Below are 25,301 nucleotides of genomic sequence, written 5' to 3' on the forward strand. Positions count from 1 at the left end.
AGAACAGAGTCGTTTCAAAGACGGGGGCACAAGATATCACAGAGGCTCTCCTCCCCGCTAGGTGGCCTGGATCTCTGCGAGGTATAGAGCCCCCAAAAGGCAGCGTGAGGTTGGAGACCCTCTCAGTCTGCACACCCTTTTCCTTCCAGCTCTAAAACGGGTAACTTCTGCCAAAGCCCCTTTCCTTGGCTACAGGTAAACCTAGTCCTAAAACTACTTTAAGAGATGCTAATTCTTTAACAATCATTCCACTGTCCTTTGAAGAGGATTTTTGGTGGGTTTTTTTGCCCTGGCATTTACAACTTAGGGGTAATTGCCAGGGATGCTGAAAAATGAAGTTTCTTTACAGAATCTCTATCTTTGCCAACAAAAGAGCCACAACAAGAACTGAGGGACTCAATCAATTATCCGCAACACTCTCCACAAAACTGCGTGCAAGGGAGTAAGTGTGGTAAATGTCTGAACGCACGTATATATTCAGCTGGCGCCTGACTGTGCACAAGGACAGCAATCAGCTTCTGGGTTTACTCACCAAGACTTTCAGACTCCACTTTGTGATGCCCACACCTCTACCCTGGGACTCAGAACGTGCTCCTAGGACATTTACTGCATGTGCATGACCTCACCTGACCTCGAACGTTCCTGCATCACTGTGTGCCTCTGGTTAGCCCTTTGGTCTTCGTATACCTCACCACAACATTCTGCACATTTCCAAACTACATCCACAATCGTGGAAAGGAACATGAAGTTTTACAAGCAAAAGGAAAGAACTGTATTACCTAGAAGCAAAATTATCACTCATAAACACAATGAGAGAAGAGAATTCTAAATCTATCACTCCGTGAACTTGCAACTTTGATATATAGGCAAAAAGATCCATTTACTTAGGATTCCTACTTACAAAGTAGACATAACTCTAGACTCCATGGTAAACACAATGATTTGGTCTCAAGCCAAAAGTAAAAAAAGTTCTCTGCTTAAAACAAAACAAAACAGCCCCATAACCTACATAAATTATTCTTTTCTAATCACTATTTTTTTCTATTTTAATTGATTTAAACAATCACGCCCAGTGTCCAATCGGATCCCCAAACCATAGAAGTTTAGCTATTTAGTTAATAAAGAGAGAGGAAAAAAATCAGACAATTTTGTTCCCACCTGACAGGGTAAAAGAACACAGCATATATATAAAAAGAACTTGTGCAGGGTTGTTTTTATATTCTATCCAAATGTAGCAATGTGTCCTTTTATATACCTTTACCAAAGCCTAATGAGAATTTTATAACCACACTGTTCTTGGACTGCAATGAGGTATTCCACTACGTAATTCCCCCAAAACTCAAAGGAAGAAAGAAGACTCTAATGGAAAACGCGGAATGACATATGCATAGCAAGAGAATTATTTCTCAGCCATTTTACCATAAAAATGAGCTTTAGGACACTGACAATCTTCATTCAGAATAAAGAAAATAATGTCTTTCAATTTAGCTCAAAAGCAAAGGTAGTTTTATATTTTTTGTCTTTTAAATCAAATTGATAACATGCATCTTGATGGCAAAAAGTCATAAAGAGAAAAAAAAATTTTTTTAAAGAACAGAACTCATTTTTTATCCAATTAATGTAAAAATATTAGAAAAATAAATCCACAAAAAAGGTTCTGGATAGTAGCCCTCACAAACAAAATTGAAATCCATGATTCTTAGTCAAAAAACATGTTGACGATAACAAAAAGAAAATTATTATAATTTAACTGATTTCAATATTATGGATTGCAGAAACACAGATTAAATTCACTCAAAAATTCCAAATCTGTTTTGATTTAATCCCAAACTCTCCAACAGCTGGCAAAGTCACAAATCAACCAATATGAGTTTTGCTCCTTTCGTATTATCTGCCCAACTGCAGACAGAGGCCCTCATGAGTAAGGTTTGGATAATGCACAAACAGGAAACACATATCTGAATAACTGAATCCTTGATAGCTTCCAAAAACTGTGAGAAAATATTTATAATATAATTAAAAATATAGCTTATTACAGAAGCCGTTATTTTTCTACTTGTTGGCCGGATAATATAAATGTTCAAAGAAACAGAATCATTAGACTCTTTCTGCACTGAGCTCAGCCTTGAAAACCAGTAAAAAATATGCCATAAGAATAGCAGAACATTTAAAATCATCCTTTTATCTCTCCTGATACCCAAAATATATGCAAACAACATTTCCATGTCTTGATCAAAAAGCTTTATGGACTTAACTGTGCTTCAAAATACACATTACCAAGATACTGAATTACCACATTTTTTACTATGTTCCAAATTAAAATTCTGTTTTTTATGGACTTGGCCTTTGTTATCTTTCAGATAAAAAAAGTATGTTATTGCCATCTCAAGGTGTATAAAACTCAGGTGATGAGGGTCTCTGTCATTTTCTCTTAATCCAACTCCAAATTCGACCTTTACCCAGAGAACAGGTGTGTGCTATGCCTGTAATTTATCAGAGTGAACGGCCAGGCAGAAAGGCTACCAACAATAGGAGGCTAATAGAACCAAGCACTTAGTGCCTAGAAAGCAGTTCTTTTCCCCACCATACTTTTATCTGCCAGTAGCAATGTAAAGATAAAGAATGATGGAGGTGAAGGGAGTAATATATTCATATTCCTTCAGGTTTTTTTTTAGATACTGTTTTTATACTAGTAGTCTGCCAGAAGCTGTTATGTTATAAATTCCTTTCTCAGATATTCTATTGCTCACATTCCAATTCAACCTATGATATGGATATGAAAACAGTCATGACAGCATTTCCACTAGGGCAAATAAAGCCACTTCACACAAAGATAAATTAAATAAACCTTCAAGAAGGAAATGATAAATGAATAGCACATTTCTTTATATGCAATATGGAAACTCCCATGTATATCCTGCATTTGTCTTTTTGGATCAAACTTATCTAATTGAAAAACATGCCAAGAATCCATTTACTAGGCATGAAGATGTACTAATTGGGTAATGCAACAGCACAATAAAAAGAAGCAATAGCTAACGTAAGAACAATGCCCACAGTCTAGTAGGTAATGATGATTTAGCAGGGTAAATCTTAGACCTACAGTGGATCTTTAGAGTCAGGTGAAATTCCTAAATATGCCCTAGAGAAAAACATTCATAAATAAATAAATAAAATGAAATTTCTAAAAATGTCCATACACATACTTAAATTAATAAATAAATCAATAAGATAAAGTAACCCCAAATATTTCTATTTTCCCTATAAAACTAAAATGTAATTTTAAAAATTCTAATACCTTAAAAAAAAATTTTTAGAACATTTTTTTAAAAGAAAATGTTAAAACAAAAATATACTGGCAGGTCTGAAAAATAATTTCAGAACATTATTTTAAAAAAAATTTCACTGCATTTTTTTTTTTTAACAATACAAGATTTTTATCAAATGTTCCTTTTTAAACTCACCCATCTGCTCCACAATCTCTGGAGGAAATACTCGGGACGCAAATGCTCGTCGGAAAATATCTGAAAATTCCTTGTCCAGACCTCCTATTCCCATTTTTTCAAAGTTCCAGTCAGGATTGATGATAGATTGGCGATTTTCCTTGGTTTTAGCTTTGCCTATGTCAAACAAAGGTAATCAAATGTGAAACAAGAACTTCATTACTGGGTGAAAAAAGACAGAAATCACTGGGCATTTTTAATGAATAGAGAAGCTACCCTATGCAAAGATGAACATACTCTTAGCTGATTTTCTAATAAGAAGAACGAGTTTTGCTATGTTAACTACTTTGTCTGGACCCACTTAGGGCCAGTAAAACATTTCAGAAATGTCTAAACTCATGCGGTAGTCCATTTGTGATCAATCCATGGAGCTCGGTCTTATTAACCTCTTATCCTAACAAAGTTAACTAACTTGGCTGATGAGAGGAAACACCATGTGTATATCTGATGAAGACAACACTAGTTGCTAGAAATGCAACTGAAATCTAGCAATCCCTCAAGGCTCCTGAAGCAAGTGTATTTAAAAATACATATATTTATCTAGATTAAGTTTATAAACTGTGTATGTAACCCCTTAGCCTGAGAGGATGCACTGAGTAAGTCTGATGTCTTATTTTTTTCCCCACTTGCACACAAAAGTCTAAAATCATCCTAAAGGCTTAATGATTTCAAAATTCACGTTTTCTACTTTTCACAAATAAAACTTATCTAACTTAAATGTCATAGTGCCACCTAAAGTAACTCAAGAGAACCACATTAGCCATTTCAAAAACAATAAAAGTACCTTAGTTCACTCTACTATAAACAAAAAAGAAAATGATATAGTTTTTTTTAAATTAGAGATGAAAAGGTCACATTAGAAAAAGTTGATCCTAGATGGTGATTTTATGGGTTAGGGTTTTGTGGACTCATTTTCTTTACAAAGGGATCAAAAATATATTTCTTACACTCTACTGCCCTCTTGTGGCCAAATTTACCGCATGCTAAATCAATACACAATTTTATTGATCAATGGGAAAAAGCCCATCAATCACACCTTTGCATGAATTACTTAGAAATATCCACGTTGTATGAAAGTCATGCAACTCCCTTAAGATAAGATACCTTAACAAAAGGTGTATGAAAGGTGTATAAAATACAAAGAAATCACTTCAGAAATGTATTGGATCAGTAACAGGAGATTCTGATAAAACCTACATCCGTAACAACATATATAGTCAATAAAAATTACATTGTTGAGGTGTATTAAGAGGTTTGAAATATGTTAGGCAACAAACAAATTATAAAACATTATGAAAATAGAATCAAATTTTAAAATTTTAGTGTGTGTGAGTTGTTTTTGAGTGAATGTTTCTATATTTTAGGAAACAAATATTTTATTATAAAATAAAGAAAAAACAGTAAGGAGGAAATGATAATTTATGGATCAAGAAAAAAGGTCACATATTTGAAGGTAAATAACCTTGGAAATAATGGTATGCAACCAATGAAAATCCTCTACGTTCTACTGGGGAAGACATCGGCAGAGTGAAAATCACCCCAAATCAGAATTACTATACAGTTAATGGCATCATCATTCTGGTGAGTTACTTTTCTTAGAGTCCAATCTGCATTATCTAACATAAAAGAGTAGGACTGAGCTATGAATCTGTTGGGAACTTTCTTTACCTGCACATTCACCATTTAACTCAATCACTAATAGAAGTGATGTTAGCATCACACTTAAAACACCACCAAGTGAGGGGCAGTTGACAAATAACTGACCAGTTCCCAACGTGCATACAGACACGTTATGCACCAAGGCTATGTATAAAGATAGCGGAAGCCTGAGGAACTGCCAGAGACCAGAGAAGACTATGGAAACTAAACAACTAAATGCAGTGTGAGATTGTGAATCACACCCTAGAACAGAAAGGACATAATGAAAAAATTAGTGAAACAGAAATAAAATCTGTAGTTTAGTTAGTAGCAATGTAACCATGTTAACTTAGTTTGGGTAACTGTACTACGATTATTTGGGATATAACATCAAGGAAGTTTGTGAAACATACAGGACCTCTCTGAACTATTTTTGCAAATCTTCCATAAGCCTGAACTTATCTCAAAATTAAAAGTTTAAAAATTAGGGGCGACTGGGTGGCTCAGTCGGCTAAGGGTCTGCCTTCAGCTAAGCATCTGCCTTTAGCTCAGGTCATAATCCAAGGGTCCTGGGATCGAGTTCCGCATCGGGCTCCCTGCTCAGCAGGCGAGTCTGCTTCTCCCTCTCCCTCTGTCCCTGTTCGTGTGCTCTCTCTCTCGCTCGCTCACTTCCTCTCTCAAATAAATAAAATCCTTATAAAAAAAGTTTAAACATCAATTTTATTCTGTATTTTTTCCTGATCAGTGTCACCATTATGAAATTAAAAATTACACATGGCCCACATTCTATCAGACAATGATGATCTAGTGAAGGTTTTGGACTTTTTTTTTTTTTGAAGATTTTATTTATTTGACAGAAAGAAAGATAGCGAGAGAGGGAACACAATCAGGCGGAGTGAGGGAGAAGCAGGCTTCCTGCAGAGCAAGGAGCCCGATGTGGGGCTCTATCCCAGGACCCTGGGATCATGACCTGAGCCGAAGGTAGACGCTTAACGACTGAGCCACCTACCAGGCGCCCTGTTAAATTTTTCTTTTTTCTTTTTTTTCTTTAAACATTTTTATTTATTTATTTATTTGAGAGAGAGAGAGAGAGAGAGAGAGCACAAGCAGGGGGAGCAGCAAGCAGAGGGAGAGGGAGAAGCAGGCACCCTGCTGAGCAGGGAGCCCGATGTGGGGCTCAATCCCAGGGCCCAGGGATCATGACCTGAGCTGAAGGCAAACGATTAACTGACTGAGCCACCAGGTGCCCTAAACTTTTTCTCTGTATCAGCACATCGGATGGTGATGAAATACTGTGTGATTATGTGATAAGCCTTCTCAACAGAGGTGCCCTTATTCTCCTGCCAGATTTGAAAATCACGGTAGTTGAGTCACGTACAATAACAGAGATAGTCCCACTTCATTCAGACTTTTCTAAAAATTGCAAATCTTACCAATAAGATTAAGTGATGAATTTTCTGCTTTTTCAAATGCAACTTGACTGTTTCCAACAACCAGTCCTACTTCAATCTGTATAGAAAGACAATAATTAGTAGTTAGCCTAATAGTGAACTTCTGGACTTCCCAAAGCAAGGCCAAAAATGAAGAGGGAATTAAGGTCTCTTCAAGCAAAGCAAATCTTCCAAACTATCATCTAAGTTACATTTATTTTTGTCCTACCTTCTACTATTTCTATTTAATTTCAATGCATGTATCTTTTGATAATGCCTGACTTACTGTTATTATTTGTGTGCAATAAATATCATTGCATTCAACCAGGATTACGAGTACACATACAAATTTCAAATTACTATTAAGTCTGCAAATAAGTGTAATTTATGCTATATTTTGATAACAGCGTTAGCTATAAAAGCAATGTTTTCTCCCTACTACCTTAAAAGAAAGAGTACATAATATGAAAGAAAACACTGAGCGAGAGAATGGCTAGGAATGTTATATTAATCTGCACAACTCACACCACAGCGACTATTAGAAATAAAACATACCTTCTGTCTTTTACCTGTCGCGGGCTCTCCCTTCAGGATGCTAGGATCCATGGCTTCAATGTCCTTTACCAGCAAACCAAAAAGCTTTTCGTTGAAGCTAAACACAAGCTATGTAGAAAAGAGATAAGAGGAGAAAAATCACTTCTTGATATAATGGCTGGATTCTCACATCATCACCAGTGTTTTCCAAATGCAGGGAAGGCAGCTTTCTCCTGTATATCCCTCTCAACTCTGCTCCACAGGCAAACTACTCACACAGGCAATGAGAGGAAAAGGGAACTAACATTTATTGAGCATCTTCATGTGCCAAACAAACACTACAGGAGGTCCTATACTTAATGCTCATGAACTCTCTCGGAAACAGATAGTCTTCCTCAGTCTTACTGGTAAGGGAGCTGAGACCCAGGGAGGGCCTGAGCAACGGAAGCCAGAGTCATAATAAACGAGAGTGCGAGGACTCGAGCTGGGGTCCTGGGTCCACAACTTGAAGATTCATGCCTTTCCACCACCAATACAAATCCCTGCCATACAAGTGCACAGACAGCTTTTGAATGCTCACTCATTCACCAAGTTTTTACTGAGTGCCTACTACAGCCTAGGCCCTCTTCTGCCTGCTGGGGTATAACAGTAACTACGGCAGGCGAAGCTGACTTCCAGTCCTGCCACTACTGAACTCTACAAATGGGAATCAATACAAAGAACAGTGATTTGGGGTAAGATATTTATTTCTTCTCTGTATTATGGAGGATTTTTCTCTCATGGGTTTATAGACATCTGCATGCTACTGGGTTTTAAATGATTACAAATACCAAAGCATCTTCGGGCGCCTGGGTGGCTCAGTTGGTTAAGCGACTGCCTTCGGCTCAGGTCATGATCCTGGAGTCCCTGGATCGAGTCCCGCATCGCTTCTCTCTCTGACCCTCCCCCCTCTCATGTACTCTCTCTCTCATTCTCTCTCTCTCAAATAAATAAATAAAATCTTTAAAAAAAAAAAAAAACAAATACCAAAGCATCTTCTATTAAAGTAGTAATGCTAAAGGAAAAGGTAAAAACAGTGACGTTTAGGTAAGCAATTTGAGCATAATTATTCATCAAAAAGTGTCGGGATCCAGAGGGAATACAGCACAGCTCAAAAAGCAATGGACAGGGGGTCACCAAATGATCAGAGGACTGTCATCTTGGGGAGCCTCCCCGGACCCTCTAATCTCAAGCAGTACCATGCTGGGTCTCTAGTACACCATTTCATTTTACTTACATCAAAGTACTTAACAGTGCATGGCAGTTCTTGCTTTGTTTCTATCTTCCCCAACTAGAGAGTAAGCTCTGTAAGAATAGGAAATGTGTGTATTTTGTTCACTGCTGATCTGCTGGGACTAAAATAGTAGCTGAAACATACTAGGTTATCCAGTAAATATTTGTTTAATTAATTAACTGTTCAATTAACTAATGGGTTCTTGTCTCAGCTATGGCCCTGGCTGTGTAGCCATGGACACGTCATTTACCTTCTCTGAATTTAAAAATTACTCATTTGCAAAATGAGGAAGTTAGACAAGATAATGCTGAGGGGAAAAAAAAAAACCTCTGAGGTTCACTCTAATTCTAACACTCTTAAAAATAAATAATAAATGCACTATAACCTTTTTCTGAATATCAGTGATTCAGTTTCACTTGTGAAAGCTTGATTATAATGTATGGATTATCCAGATCCCTGGTCTTGTTCTTCCAGATTCATGCCATTTCACTTAGATGAGAGAATCCAAAGAAGTGACACTCCTTTATTCCAAGAGCTAGTTCTTTCTACCACTTCTCTCCCTGACTGTTCCACACACTGCCCCAGATGAGAGCCTGCAAGGACAGTCTAGGTAAGTCACTATCAGAATGCCATAAGCAGCGACTCACAAACTTTTTGGTCTCAGGATCCCTTTATATGCCTAAAAATTTTTGAGAATCCCTGAAGAGCCTTTGTTTAAATGGATTATATCCACTGGTATTCACTATAGTAAAAATTAGAACAAGAAACTTAAAAATGTATTTATTAATACAAAAATGACAATAAATTCACTATGTGTGAACATAAATGACATATTTTTAATTTATTAAAAAAACCCTGCCAATTCCCAAAATAAAAAACGTAAGTGGGAACCGTGGCACTGTCACATTTTTGCAAATCTCCTTAATGTCTTGCTTAATGGAAGAAAGCTGGACCCTCACGTCTGCTTTAACAGTCAGTGTGCTGATGAGCTAGCACACATCACAAAGTCTGCAAAACTCCACTGTACATTCATGAGGGAATAAGAGAAAAAAGAGACATAACATCTTGGTATCACTATGAAAATAAGTCTGACTTCACAAACCCCCTGAAAGAGCCACAGGGACCCCCAGAAGTCTCTGGACCACACTTTGAGAACTACTGCTATGGAGCTATGAATGACAGGAGGAAGGAATTAGGAATAATTAAGGAAAGTCCACAAAAATGGGAGACAAATATAATGGTGAGGTTAAAAGAGCAGTGATTATTTCTGCGTTCAAACAAGCAGCAATTTATGAACTCACGCAGCTTTTTAAGTAAAATTTTAAGAGAACAGAATTTCTTCGTAGGAGGTTAACAATATATTAACTGAAGTCCAAAAAAAGGCAAGATCAGCAATATCACTTTTAAGGATAGAAAATCCGGGCTTCAGATGTTCCATGAAAAACCTGCAAATATATATACATATTTGTCTTAAGATTCTCAAGTTAGTTTATAACCAAAAGAGTTAAGAATTACTTTTCTACAGAAATATATCAGGTAAATGAGAATGCCATCCACAGACAAAACAAATGTCCCACAACAAGAAAAGTAAGAAATTTGAGACATATAAGTTTGCAGTCTTCCCAAATTTACAGAGGAAAGAGCTACTGTAATTAAATATGACATTGTAACCTAAAAGCTACTTTAGAATTTTTCTGACTGGACTCAGAGGTTCAGTAAACACATCTCCCATCACTTTTTATCATTCAACTGGATATATCAGTCCATATGTGAAGCTCCTTGCAATTTCTAAAAAGAATTAATTTTGGACAACTACAGAGACTGGAACGCCCATTAAGTGGGAGGAATGAAAGAAAATTCAAAACCACCTGCTGTCCCACTGAGAATGCCTGGTTGTTGAACTGCTGAATGAATTCTGCTGCCATCTTGTCAGTATCGTAAGGGTTGGAGTCAATGCTCTTTTTCTGCAGGAAATCAATCTCGATGGTCATTGTGCCAATGCACTGTTTGGCCTTGTCAAATGTATATAAGGATACTAGGGGAAAAAAGAAGAAGCATTTTTAAAATCTCAAGGACACCAAATACTTGCTGCATTTCGAGTAACTAAAAGTTTCACATAAATGAAGCCTAACAGAACTTGACCAAAAGGGGGCTTTCCATGGCCATCACTGGAGGGACACACAGGCACAGATTAAACAAAATAATAAAACCACTGGAGATTTTGCTCCCCTCTGAATTAATTAGGACATACTGAACAGCACTCTCCCTCTACCTTTACCCCTCACCTGACTCTTACGGGAAATCACAACCCTTCCCACACGGTCTCTACATCTTCCTCCTTCTCATTTAACAGAGGACAAAATGACAGCCTAGGAAGTGCCAGTGGAGTTGGCATAGCATGCTGCTTTCAAACAAGATTTTCGTTTGACACCAGCAAGAGCTAACGTGAGAAGTATGTGGACTCTTTTGCCCTGCAAGGTAGTGTGTGTAGGACAAAAAAAAAAAAAAAAAAAGCTTGAGAAACAAAATTTACTAGGCGGGTTTGCTTAGCAACTTAGAGTTTGACATTTCTTTTTTAATACTACAAAAATATTTACTGAGCACCTACTATAGCCAGGGAGTAAGTACTCTCAAGAGTGGGTACTCCCTGTACAACATGTAAAAGAAGGCAAGGACTGTTTTTAACTCATCTTTATATGAACAGCATGTAACAGCAAAAAACCAAATCTCCATGCTAATAACAAAGGAGGCAAGACAAAGGAACTTTGGAGTTGGAGTCTGTGTCTCAAAAGATTCTGTTAGGGGGCACCTGGGTGGCTCAGTCAGTTAAGCAGCTGCCTTCGGCTCAGGTCATGATCCCAGAGTCCTGGGATCCAGCACCACATTGGACTCCCTACTCAATGGGGAGCTTGCTTCTCCCTCTCCTCCTGGCTTGTGCTCACTTGCGCTCACTCATGCTCTCTGTCACTATCTTCGTCTCTCTCTCTCAAATAAATAAATAAAATCTTTAAAAAAAAATTGTTAGTTAAGTATAAGAATCTAAGTAATTCATCTAGCTCTCTGTGCCTTTGTCACATCTGCAAAACAAGATGGAACTACATAAACCTTTACATTTCTTCCATACCCTAAATTCTGTTCTAAACTTATTTCTTATAGTCTAGCCAGTTGAGTTATGTATGAAGATTTTCTATAAATTCTCTGAATGAAATTGCTTGTATAATCATATTTTAATATTTTGGTTTGCCATTGTAAAGGGGGACACACATAAAGATAAACATTTTCAATAGAAAATTCACTGAAGATCAAAGAATAACTTCAAATCTCAGCTGAAAGTTTCAAAAGACTTTCCTGCCTCCACTTCTGGGTGTTTTGTTCTTTCTTAACATTTTCCAGAAAGTACAGGTTACACATTAAGTAATTTTCATAAGCAAGAGAGCCTAATTGTTTCCTCATATAGTGAAGATAAGTACAGAATGAAGTATCAATATAAAAATGAGTAAGTTGGTTCAGCAACTTCATTTCCAGGTGTTTGTACCAAAAAGACTCCTAAACATTTATCTAACAAGAGATCTATAGAGAGGTTCCTTGCAGCATTATTTGTAACAGTCGAACATTGAAAAAACACTGATCAGTAGGGGAATGATGAGTAAAATGTGGCATATTCAGAATGTGGAATACTGTACAGCAATTAAAATTAAAACTTGATGTATATTGGGGCGCCTGGGTGGCTCAGTCGTTAAGCGTCTGCCTTCGGCTCAGGAAATGATCTCAGGGTCCTGGGATCGAGCCCCACATCGGGCTCCCTTCTCGGCTGGAAGCCTGCTTCTCCCTCTCCCACTCCCCCTGCTTGTGTTCCCTCTCTCGCTGTGCCTCTCTCTGTCAAATAAATAAATAAAAAATCTTTAAAAAAAAAAAAAACTTGATGTATATTTAATTGTGTAATTATAAATTATATTGTATGTATATGTATAATTTAGATGTATAAAATGTGTATAATTTAAATGTATAAAAGATGGATGGGCTATTAAAATATAACATTGAGTAAAAAACTGTGCGGCAGGAAGATTTATAGTATGATACCATTCTGTGCATTAAAGACTCAAAACCAATTCTATAATGTCATGTGTATTTATGCATGTGTGTATTCACATATACACATACACCTATGTGTGTATATACATGTGTGTGTCATCTATATATTAAGAAACTTGAATACATGTATTAAAGTGTCATTATTACTGACTATAGCTTTCAAATGTGCTTTAATTTAAGGTCAGTTTTCCTAACAGAAAAGACCAAGCTGTTACGATTACAAATCCTGCCGTCAGTACCATGGACAGTACCACAGGCAGGACCGTGGTCAGCACCACTGTCAGTCCCAAAGGGACAGAGGCCCTGAAGGTTTCATACAGGAGCAAAGAAGGGCTATAAGGTTGAGAATGTTTTCTTATTTTATGATTAATAGAAATTTAATGCCAAAGACTAATAAAAATTATTTTTATAAGCAAAGAATGGTATAGGCAGTGCTTTGAATAAAAAGACATTACAATGAAAGGCATACACTATAATGGTCAAAAGGTGTTAATTGGACATCAGTCCGTAACACTTAAATATGTAAATGATTCTTCTAGAAGATTCCTTCACACTCACTGACTTGACTAAAAAAATTCTCACCTTACAGACAGAACTCCTGTTTCAGAATCTTTGAATTAGCACTCCCCTTCATACCACACATCCTATCCTATCTGTGCCCACATTGCTACTTACACTGAATCAGCTTTCTTCCTTTATGGCCACATCATCCACATCACTCAGGCCCCCAAACTCTTCCTTGCCACAAGCTAAATCTACCTTAGTCCCACCTAATCACTTAGTTTTATAATTTTGCTCATTAAGTCTGTTTGATTCACTTAAAAAAAAAAAAACATTTTATTTTTTTAAAGTAATCTCTACACCCAACATGGGGCTCAAATCCACAAGCCCAAGATCAAGAGTCACATGCTCTACTAACTGAGCCAGCAGGTGCCCCTGTTTGATTTACCTTTTAAAGAACTGACTTTACAATCAAGACAACCATTTCTGGTAGCAGAAGAATGCTTTAAACATAATTTAAGTCACAAAACACATTTCTCAACTCATCAAGATTTATAATCTTGAATTTTCATACCTTTTCACAATAGAATTTACCTACATTAAAGGTTAAATTTAGGCACTCTTAACTATATTTAGAAGAATAAGTTTGAAGAAGAAACCTACACTACAAACACACCTATTTTCTCACTAGATTTAATAAGCATACATTTTTATTTCTGCCAATGTCTGTAAATAAGGAACCCTGATTTCATGCACTGACCTACTTCACTCTGGTGCTGAACTCCTTCCTTGTCTCAGCTTCTCACCAGGCTTCAGGTGAGGGGGTTAGAGTTAAGGGAATCACTTATGTCAGTGTTTCCCAAAATGTGGCTGAGGAATCACTTAATAGTGAGTGTTAAAAACACAGATTCATGAATCAGACTTCTCAAGGAAAGGGCCTGGGAATCTTTTTTTTTTTTATTTTTTAAACAAACTCTCCAGGTGTTTCTCCCAGGCAAGTGTGGAAAGCACTAATTGTGCAACTCTCTCCACCAACTACCCATATCTAAAGTAATTTCCTTTATTTTCACCCCCAATCAGAAAATTTTAGCCCTCATCCTATTTCCACAAAGGAAAAAAAAAAAGCCACCTAAAGATAACCCCAATATTTAAGTTCCTTCTAAAAAAAAAAAAACCCCACAAAAATTGAAAAAAATAACTCAACAAATGTCCTATAAAAAGAAAACACAACGTATATCAAAATACCACAGCATTTCAGCTGATAAAGTGTCTTCCCCCCAAAAAATCAACCATGAACTAGAAAAATATATATATAACACTTTAAACTGAATTAAATATCCTCAAACAAGTATGTAGAGATATAACAAAACATCTATAGTCAGAAGATTAAAATGTAAGAACACAAATAGACAAAAGAATGCAATTAGAGTTTATGAAACTCAGGAAGGAAACTGAAGAAAAAGATAAAACTATTTCAGAGTGAATAATAAATTACAAAGTGCCCATAGGAGAGTAGATTCAAATTAATATTTAGTAAGAGGCAGTGAAAGAAGAGGAAAACAACCAGATAACAAAAATAAGATAAAAAAATTTTTTTAAAGAACAAAGAGGGAGCACCTGGGTGGCTCAGTTGGTTAAGCATCTGACTCTTGATTTTGGCTCAGGTCATGATCTCAGGGTTGTGAGATCGAACCTGGGTCGGGCTCCACGCTCAGTGCAGAGTCTGCTTGAAATTCTCTCTCTCCCTCTGCCCCTCCCCCTGGCTCATGCTCTCTATCTCTCTATAATAAACAAATAAAATCTTTTTTAAAAAAATCTTTAAAAAAAAGAACAAAGAAAAAAGTAGAAGGAGAAAGGGGGAAATAGAAAATGATCATGAAATGTCATATAGGCAACAGATGAAAGTCAAAGGATATCACTTAGAACTGACAGAACAGGGGCACCTGGGTGGCTCAGTCGTTAAGCATCTGCCTTCGGCTCAGGTCATGATCCCAGGGTCCTGGGATCAAGCCCCACATTGGGCTCCCTGCTCAGCAGGAAGCCTGCTTCTCCCTCTTCCCCTCCCCCTGCTTGTGTTCCTGCTCTCGCTCTCTCTCTGTCAAATAAATAAATAAAATCTTAAAAAAAAAAAAAAAATAACTGACAGAACAGTTTCTGAAAAGGTCAAGTAAGAAAAAAAAAAGGAGGGGGCTAAAGGGACTATGAGACATATAAATGCAAAAGTTATCATTAAAACAAAAATATAAACACTCCAAATACCAAAGTAAAAATTCAAAAATAGCGAAGACAACATGCCAAAAAGGGAAACACAACTAAAATGTAAAATAACAGAACTGAGATCAAATATATCAGTCATATCAATAACGTGAATGGGCCTAATAAACCTATTAGAAGATTTCAAATTGGCTCATAAAGCAAACCCCAACTCTATATTGTATGCCACAGACACATCTAAAACACAGAGATTAAGAAAGGCTAAAAGTAAAGAGATGGGCAAAGAAATACTGAGCAAATTAAAAACAGTAAGAAAACAAGGTTTGTGATCCTGACATCAAAGTATAATTTACAACACATTAAACAAGATAAAGGAGGACACTTTATGATGCTAGTAGCCACAATTCACATTAAAAATATAACAATTATGAATATCTACATACCAGATAACACAGAAACTACTATGTAAAATAGAAACTACAGGAAATGCAAGGAAAAATAGACAGAAAAACACTAAGATTTTAACACACCACTCAGTACAAAACAGGGCAAGTGGCCAACAATAAGTAAGAATATAGAAGTTCTAAGTGGCGTAATCAGTAAAGCAGAGCTTCTGGATATACAGCAAACACTACACCCTGATAACAGAGAATATACCTCCTTCTCAGTGCACATTCTTTCTGTGTGTGTGTGTGTGTGTGCATGTGTGCACATGTGAGATGAAAATGCTTGACATCTACCCTCTTCTCAAAGTTTAGGTATACAATACAGTATTGTTAACAATAGTCACCATGCTGTACATTCGACCTCCAGAACTTATAACTGACACCTTGACCAAACAACTCCCCATCTTATAAATGTTTTCTTCAAAAAGATCACCGTCATGAAAGGAAAACAAAAAAGCTGAAGATTAGAGAAATGACAGCTAAGTACAATACACGGTCCTGAACTGGATCCTATACTGAAGGGGGAAAAGGCTGTAAAGGAAATAACTGGGACAATTATCAAAACTGAATTATGGACTACAGATTAAAGTTTCAGTGCTTAATTATATTAATGTTTCATTTCCTGAATTCAATTACTGTAAGAGCGCATCTTTGTTCTCAGGAAATACATAATGAAGTATTAGATGTAAAGAGGAATGATTTCTGCAACTTAATCTCAAGTGGTTCAGAAAAAAAATGTGTGTATGCAGGCATGTGTGTAGAGAGAGAATGAATTTTAAATATATAATTGGTGAATCTGGGTAAAAGTAGTAATATAGGGATTCTCTTATTTTTGCAAACTTTTCATAAATATGAAATTTTTTAGGTTTTAAAAGCAAGCAGAAAGAGGCGCCTGGGTGGCTCAGTCGATTGAGCGTCCAACTCTTGATTTCAGCTTAGGTCATGACCTCAGGGTCATGGCATTGAGCCCCGGGTCGGGCTCTGAGCTCATAGGGGAGTCCGCTTGAAGATTCTCTCCCTTTGTCCCTCCCCCCACTCATGCACACTCTCTCAAATAAATCTTTAAAATACTTTTAAAAAAGAAAAGCAAGCAGAAAAAACCCTGACTTAATTATACTTGCTTCTTCTTTCCTTCTCCTGCTGTACCCATGAAGTTGACAGGAAACTATCTGACAAGAAGATTCATACCCCATTTTCTCAATTTGTCACAGTGCCTAAGAGACAATGCCAGTTTTTGCTTATTAGCTTCTTGGCTTATTATCCACAAGTAGCTTAGTCTTTTTTTCCTCCTGAAGTCAGAAGCTGCTTTCCATGCCCTTCCCAACTACGGTGACTTGATACACACTTCATTTAAAAAAGCACATTTGGAGTGCCTGGTGGCTCAGTTGGTTAAGCACTGGACATTTGGTTTTGGCTCAGGTCATGATCTCAGGGTCATGAGATTGAGCCCCACATCAGGCTCCCACTCAGTGGGGAGTCTGCTTGAGGCTTTTCTCTCTCCCTCTCCCTCTGCCCCTCCCCTGCTTGCATGCACGCATGTGCTTTTTCTAAAATAAATAAATAAATCTTCAAAATAAAAATTTTAAAAAAAGTATACCATTTGCTTAAATACTGCTACCCTTTCCTTAACTTAAATCTGATTTATCTTTCCAAACACAGAAGAAAACATATCTCAGTATACAGTAAAATGGAATCACCAAGTAATACCAATTATTTCTCTTCAACATGACTTAGACTTTTTTTTTAAGATTTATTTATTTGAGAGAGAGAGAGCACAAGTGGGAGGGGCAGAGGAAGAAAGAGAATCTCAAGCAAACTCCACACTGAGAGCAGAGCCCAAGGCGGGGCTCGATCTCATGACCCAGAGATCACGACCTGAGCCGAAACCAAGAGTCAGACACTTAACCAACTGTGCCACCAAGGTGCCCCCAATATACCTTAGACTTTTAGAAAAATTTTTGCATAGCCATAATTTCACAAAGTCCTATTCAACTTAAGTCTAGGCAAGTCAAATGATCTCCAAGCTATTTTCCTTAACTCCTGAATCCTCCCCTTTCCTCACTATCCTCCACACTGACATCAGAATCTTTTTTTTTTTTTTTAAGATTTTATTTATTTATTTGACAGAGAGAGAGATAGCAAGAGCAGGAACACAAGCAGGGGAGTGGGAGAGGGAGAAGCAGGCTTCCTGCCAAGCAGGGAGCCCGATGTGGGGCTCGATCCTAGGACCCCGGGATCATGACCTGAGATGAAGGCAGATGCTTAACGACTGAGCCACCCAGGCGCCCAGAATCTTTTTTAAAGTTAGGATTTTGATGGGCTCATTCAGAAATTCTCAGGAGCTTTCAACTGTCTTTGAATAAAATCCAAAATTTCCAGTATATACTTTTAGGCCCTCCACGAACTGCATACTCTCATCGTTTAATAGACTCATTCAGGTAAATCCTTTCAATCACGCAAACATACTTCCTGAGCACTGGCTATGATTTGCTTGCTCCCATATGAATGCCTTTTATTGATATTATTTCTCATCTTAAGAGTCTTTCTTCCTTATCTCCACTATGTAATGCTTTCCCCCTACTTCATAATCATGCTCAGAACTCCAGTGCCTAAGAAGATTTCTCTGGCTGACTTTCCAGTCTCCAGTCAATTCATTCACTCCTGTTCTATCTTAGCACTTTCACACAGAGCTCCCAGTGGTAATATCTGTGCACTTATTTACCCTGTACACTTTCTGTGAGCTATGAATAAGTGGATATTCTTTCCCCCATTAGGTTGCAATTTTCAGGCAGAATAGCAAGTCAAGAGGTAAGTACCATAACTATTTACTTTTCCATTCTCATATATCTAACCAGTAACTTAAATAGGATCAATGTTTAATGGCCTGACAATCAGTAATAGAAAATTTTACAGATATCCACAACCATAAGAAACTCATAAAGAAAATCTACATAAGGTAGCTAAAAAACATACCTACCTTCTATTTCTTGCCCAATAGAAAGTCCAGCCCATTTTCGCTGTAAAATAAAAGAAAAAAAAAAAAAGAAACTTAAAATCAAATCAATCAAAATTAGAGAAATGAGGAAAAGAGGGATTTCTATGAATTTCAGTAACAGGAACACATTCAAAGATCAAAATGTGGTTTAGTGTTGTGTGTTGAACTGTGTTCCACAAAAAGATATGTTGAAGTCTTAGCCCCTGGCACATGGGAATACAACCATATCTGGAAATAGGGTCTTTGCAGATGCAATCAAGGTAAGATGAGGTCATTATCAAATTAGGGTAGGCATAAGCCAATATGACCCCAGTGTGCTTACAAGAAAAAAGACAGACAGACACGGGGAGAAAGTCATGTGATGATGTCGGCAGAGACTGAAGTGACACATCTACCAATCAAGGAACATCAAGGGTTGTTGGCAACACCAGAAGCTAAGCATGAGCAGATTTTTCTCTAAGGCCTTCGGACAGAGCATGGCCCTGTTTACACCTTGATTTCAGACTTCTAGACTCCCAAACTGCAAGAGAATAAATTTAAGCCACCCACTCTGGTACTTTGTACAGTGGCCCAAGGAAACATATTTATTTATTTATTTATTTAGAGATTTTATTTATTTGACAGAGAGAGAGAGAGCACAAGCAGGGGGAGGAGCAGGGAGAGGGAGAAGCAGGCTCCCGCTGAGTAGAGAGCCTGATGTGGGGCTTGATCCCAGGAACCTGGGATCATGTTCTGAGCCAAAGGCAGCTGCTTAACTGACTGAGCCACCCAGGCATCCCTAGGAAACATACTTATATACTATAGTTTATATCTGAACATCTATCTGAAAACATACAAAGCTTGCCTTTGTACAATAAAACTGGTATCACTGAGTAGGATGCTTCTTTGCACACTATATTGCTCCTGAAGGCCTTCATAGTATCAGATAATATTTCGGTGTTCTAAATGTACTATGGTTACTTATATTGTTTGCTATAATATCTCAAAAAGAAAGACACTCAATTCATGAAAACTAAATTAAAGCTGGTCAGCTAAACTAGCTTGAAACCTAAGCAGCAATTCCAATCATTAGATGGTCCTGATTACTCTTCGTACTAGCCAAAGGATTTTCAGGCATTTGCAACTAGACTTTGGCTTCTCCCAGATCCAGACTGGTTATAACGGCAAGAATATATGGAGGCAGGCCAGACTGTGTTTAGGCAGGAATTTAGGACTGGCTTGGTATGGATTCAAAATTAGTCACTACAGATAACACTTCAAAGAACAGTGGGAAAAATAATTTTTGGCTGAAAATCCACATTTTATCTACTCATCAAGCAGTGCAGATTTGCGGGTGGATGGTGAAGAGGCTGCACTGTGAATATGTGCAACACCTGCTTTCCCCTCTAGCTCTCTCAGCACAGGATGCTTCTCCCTCCTCTCTGCCCTTCATGCCCTCTTCTGTAATATCCCACCTCACTTCTGGCCAATGAGAAATTTAGCAGCATGCTGGGTAAGTCCAGACTTTGGGTCACAAAGCAGCCACAATTAGGTTCTGTATTTTAATCCCAAAGACAGACTCAAACGATGACAGTAATAGTATCTATCATATGGGGTTGTTTTGAGAATTAAATGAGCTAATACATGCAAGAGTACCTAGAATAGTAGTCCTGATAATCAAGAGGCATACAAATAGAGAAAAGGGGAATTGTGAGTAAAGATCTCCCATAATTTTTGAGGGCTTCAAGAGACCTTCAATAGATCCCTAAAGAGTGTTTGATCTCTTTCCTTCAGCCTCCAGGGGAGTAAATCAATGCTCATTAGCATACTAGAAGGTAGGGGTTGCATCACATTGCTGAGGACTGTGGGGTAAGTAGCACAAGTAAGATGATAAGGGAGTAAAGGATACAGACTAGTACTTGTAATGCTCCTCAAGTATGTATTAGGTGCCTGCAACAGTGCAAGACAGTTTTCCTGCAACAGTGCAAGACAGTTTTCCCGCCACAGAATCCATCAACAGTCATACATGTAATCATAACCCTTCCATTCCTTAAGAAGCCCAGCAAGTTACATTGTAATTTGAGACAGCAACTATTCATATCATATTCATTAGCGTGACATCATTGCACTTTAAAAAAATCACTATTATTAGATGTCAATTTTATAAATTTATTTTTTAAGATTTTATTTTTTTATTTGACAGAGAGAGCGAGCGCAGGCAGGGAAAGCAGCAGGCAGAGGGAGAGGGAGAAGCAGGCTCCCCGCTGAGCAGGGAGCTCGATGCGGGACTTGATCCCAGGAGCTGAGCTGAAGGCAGATGCTCAACTGACTGAGCCACCGAGGAGCCCCTATAAATGTTATTTTTATATATTTTCTGTTACCCTATGAGTTAACATTAAAATAACTTGAGACTTTATCTGATAGCTAACTGATATTACCGCAGAATTTTTTTAAAAATTAGGAAAAAAATCAAGGCAATAAAAGGCAAACATAGTAAAACTCATAATTAAGAATGTATCTTTAGGGGTGCTTGGGTGGCTCAGTCGGTTAAGCATCTGCTTTCAGCTCAGGTCATGATCCCCCGGTCCTGGGATCAAGCCCTGCATTGGGCTCCCTGCTCAGTGGGGAGCCTGCTTCTCCCTCTCCCTCTGCCCCTTCCCCTTGCTAGTGCATGCATGTGCTCTCTGTGTCTCTCTCTCAAAAAAATGAATAAAATCTTTAAAAAAAAATAAAAGAATGTATCTTTAGGGGAAACTGGGTGGCTCAGTCGGTTAAGCATCAAACTCTTGATCTCGGCTCAGGTCAGGATCTCAGGGTTGTGAGATTAAGCCCCGGTGTCAGGCTCCGCACTGGGTGTGGAGCCTACTTAAGAGTCTCTCTCTCCCTTTCCCTCTGCCCCACCTCCCTTTAAGAAAAAAAAGAATGTATCTTTAAATTCCTTATATAAATACCTAGATGTTTTTCTTCCACATGAATCAATTCAGTTCCAGGATGAGGTTTGCTTTATATGAATTGATTTTTCTAGGACTTTCAAGAATGGAAGAGAATAGGGGCGGCTGGGTGGCTCAGTCATTAAGCATCTGCCTTTGGCTCAGGTCGTGATCCCGGGGTCCTGGGATCGAGCCCCGCATTGGGCTCCCTGCTCCGCGGGAAGCCTACTTCTCCCTCTCCCACTCCCCCTGCTTGTGTTCCTTCTCTCGCTATCTCTCTCTGTCAAATAAATAAATAAAATCTTAAAAAAAAAAAAAATAGAATGGAAGAGAATAAATTAGCATCTAAGTTACCTGAGGTAAACTGAATGCAATGCTCCCTGGAACCACTGACGGATGGGTCCTCAATGTAAATGTGTACCTGTGGTTGGGAGAGGTTCTCACAATCACATGCCTGAAAGACAAGAAACATAGTTAGGGCCCCATGTCAAAGGAAATAAAAAGCATCAATTCCACTGCATGTGTTCATTTCCAACAACTGATGCTTGATGGGTACCAGGTGGAAACATGGCAGAGTATTTGAGAGTCCTGAAGGAACAGAACCACAAATTTCATTTCTCAAAACTGTCAGCAATTCAAAATGTTTTCCAGGCATAACCTTGGGCCAAGCACACATCAAGGAAAATCAGGATCAAGTTCAAGAGAGTACATACCAGTCAAAATAGCAACACCATTATATTTCCAGTTTACATAAAATTGAAGACAATGATTTAGAGTCCTAGATATTAAGTAAAAATTAGATGAATTTCCTCTCCTGGGAATTATTTCACACCTTAAATAGAATAAAGGGAGGAGAACCAAAGATAGAAGAACCAGGATATAACAGTCCAAAAAAAGTTAGTTTTAGGACTATTCATTAAATCTCTGTAGGCTCTCACAATAGTTGAAACAGTAACAATCTATAAAATTAAAAAGATGGTAAAAATAAAAAATTGTCACAAAACACATCAGCTTTCATATAGATATCAATATTTATTATTTCAAAGCATTTTGTGCTAATTCATTCTGCTCAGAAGTTACCCATAATAGATAAAATATAGTCATCTCATGATAACCTCCTACAACGAGAAATTGCCATGGACTGTGTGTATGATAAAAGCTTCAAACTCTATTTTGCAACAGCACTATCTGTTTTAAAATCGTCTTTTAGAGGGGCGCCTGGGTGGCTGAGTCAGTTAAGCATCTGCCTTCGGCTCAGGTCATGATCCTGGGATCCTGGGAGCAAGCCCCGAGTTGGGCTCCCTGCTCAGTGGGAGTCTGCTTCTCCCTCTCCCTCTGCTCCTCCCCCTACTCATGCTCTCTCTCACTAGCTCGTTCTTTCTCTCAAATAAATAAATAAAATCTTTTTAAAAAATTATCTTTTAAAATGCTATGACTTTTTAAATATTAATGGTTAATGTTTCTATATACATCATTTTGTCACAACACAAGTTCCTTATATCTGCTATATTTCAAATAACTCTATCATGAGTATGGTGAACATTTGACAAATATAAGAGATTTCCATAAACAAATTCTTACACTGATTATCTATACCCCAGTTTATACATAGAAAGTTCTGTGTTCAACTTAGTATCAAAGAATTTTTAGGACAAGAAACAATATTACTGCAATAATGTAATGCAGCCCCTTATTCTAAAGCTGAAAACTACAGATAATTAGCAATTCTAACTTTGTAAAACTCCTGGATTTTACAGAGTTTTGATTTTTTTTTTTAAGGCTCAGTTAAAATTCTACCTTATTGTTCCTTATTTCCCTACTCTGCCTTCTGGTGGGACGACTTTATCTCCTTACCTCTACCAGCCTCAGAAGCATATGGGTGGCACTGAGCTTGGTAGTAGGGTTTTTAGAAATTCTGGCAGTGGGTGATGTGAATCGGTTAAAATAAATGACAACAAAACAATACTTATAAGTAAATACTTATAAAAACTTTGTTGTGCATCTTCTAATTTTCATGTCCCTTAGATTATCATAGTAATAGTCATCAAAATAGCTAATATTTATTGGGGCACCTGGGTGGCTCAGTCAGTTAAGCAGCTGCCTTCAGCTCAGGTCATGATCTCAGGGTTCTGGGATCGAGCCCCGAGTCGGGCTCCCTGCTCAGGGGGGGTCTGCTTGTCCCTCTCCCTCTACCCACCCCTCACTTGTGCTCTCTCATATAAATAAATAAAATCTTTAAAGAAATAGCTAATATTTATTGAGGACTTATTAATGTGCAAGGCACTGTTCTAAATGCTTTATTTATATAAGTCAATCTGCCCAACTACCCTGAGGAAGATATTATCATCATCCCCATTTCACAGATTAGGACACAGAGGCACAGACATGGTGAATAGATAAAACTTATCCATGGTCACCCAGTCTGTAACTGGCAGAGCCAGAATCCAAACTCAGACAATCTCACTACAGAGCCAAAATCCTAATGACTATGCTATATGATTTATAAAACCAGTATGTTTAGTTCTGCTAAGAAAGTTGATGAAAATAAAAGTTATACATAAAAAGCTATGTATGATTTTTAAAACCTATTAATCAAAGTTTAACATAGTAAAGACTAAAATACGTAACTCTCATCTCTTCCATTTTCCAACTCAGCAAGAGGAATTAAAAAATTATTCTCAAATTTCCTAAAATATAAGAGCTCTCTAGAAGTTTCTAAAATACCACTTGGCAGGTTAGGAGAAAACAAAGTTAGATACTCACTGGCCAGGCTGGAAATCCTTTTCATTCACAACTGCACAGTTGGTTAAAGATAATTCATCTGTAGGACATCTTGCAGCTTGCATACTCTATAAAAATCAATGATTAAGAAAATAAAATTAAGTCATCTTTCAAAGATTTTTTTAAATTTATTTATTCAAGAGAGAGCACAAGCAGGGGGAGCAGCAGGCAGAGGGAGAGGGAGAAGTAGGCTCCCCGCTGAGCAGGGAGCCCGACGTGGGGCTCGATCCCAGGACCTGGGATCATGACCTGAGCTGAAAGCAGACATCCAACCAACTGAGCACCCAGACACCCCTAAGTCATCTTTTATAACCTTAAAGAATAGTTTATGCCTCCTGTCCTCTATTCCTCATCACCTGTAGTAAATACCTATTGTTTTTGACTCCCTGCATTCCTTCCTCTGTGGTAACAGCAAACCCTTCCTTTGGGAAACTGTTCCTTCCCCATTCCATATGCTTTCATGGGCCTGCGAATCACAGCACACGGGCAACCACAGATTCTATTTCATCTGTGGGATTTTATACAGACATGTACCAGAAGGACACTCTTCCTTGCCTCACCACTGCATGGAGGACGACTTTCTGCTCTAAAAGAGAGTGAAACTATCACAGAGAAAGCAAAGGTAACAGAGACACAGACAAACAGACACCTTCAAATACAGATCTGACAACCAAGTTAAAGCCCTTGAGACGAGTACTGAACATTGGTTATGAACCAATAAATTCTTTTTTTCACTCAAGCTTATTTGATTTGGTTTTCCATCTTTTCTGAAGAAAAGACTTTTGACTCATTCAAATGCAATGAAGTAAATTCAGTAAGTTTAATAAAGTGTATCATGAAAAAATTATTTTTATAAGAGATCCCAAGTGGTCTGAGCCACATTTCCTAAGGATTAAGAAAGACCATCTTCCAAATATCTCCAAACAAAGATAATTAGAGGATACACTTTTTTCAAAGCAGCGATTAATCTTTTTGATCAACAGCT

The 25,301-nt window shown here is 37.7% G+C and overlaps 1 protein-coding gene across 2 annotated transcripts in view; it reads right to left on the minus strand.

The window, feature by feature from the left end:
• The window catches only part of NSF (N-ethylmaleimide sensitive factor, vesicle fusing ATPase), a 143,692-nt gene that overhangs the window by 95,107 nt on the left and 23,284 nt on the right, over nucleotides 1–25,301 (minus strand). For both annotated transcript variants that reach the window (XM_036103124.2, XM_078065856.1), the window contains exons 2-8: nucleotides 24,299–24,384; nucleotides 21,890–21,989; nucleotides 18,609–18,648; nucleotides 10,247–10,413; nucleotides 7,127–7,234; nucleotides 6,575–6,650; nucleotides 3,465–3,620 (exon numbers count right to left, since the gene is read on the minus strand). In XM_036103124.2, the coding sequence (XP_035959017.1) occupies nucleotides 3,465–3,620; nucleotides 6,575–6,650; nucleotides 7,127–7,234; nucleotides 10,247–10,413; nucleotides 18,609–18,648; nucleotides 21,890–21,989; nucleotides 24,299–24,384 (733 nt within the window). The remainder of the gene's footprint in view (nucleotides 1–3,464; nucleotides 3,621–6,574; nucleotides 6,651–7,126; nucleotides 7,235–10,246; nucleotides 10,414–18,608; nucleotides 18,649–21,889; nucleotides 21,990–24,298; nucleotides 24,385–25,301) is intronic.

Source organism: Halichoerus grypus, chromosome 2, assembly GCF_964656455.1.
Source record: "Halichoerus grypus chromosome 2, mHalGry1.hap1.1, whole genome shotgun sequence".
In the NCBI taxonomy this organism is placed as follows: domain Eukaryota; kingdom Metazoa; phylum Chordata; class Mammalia; order Carnivora; family Phocidae; genus Halichoerus; species Halichoerus grypus.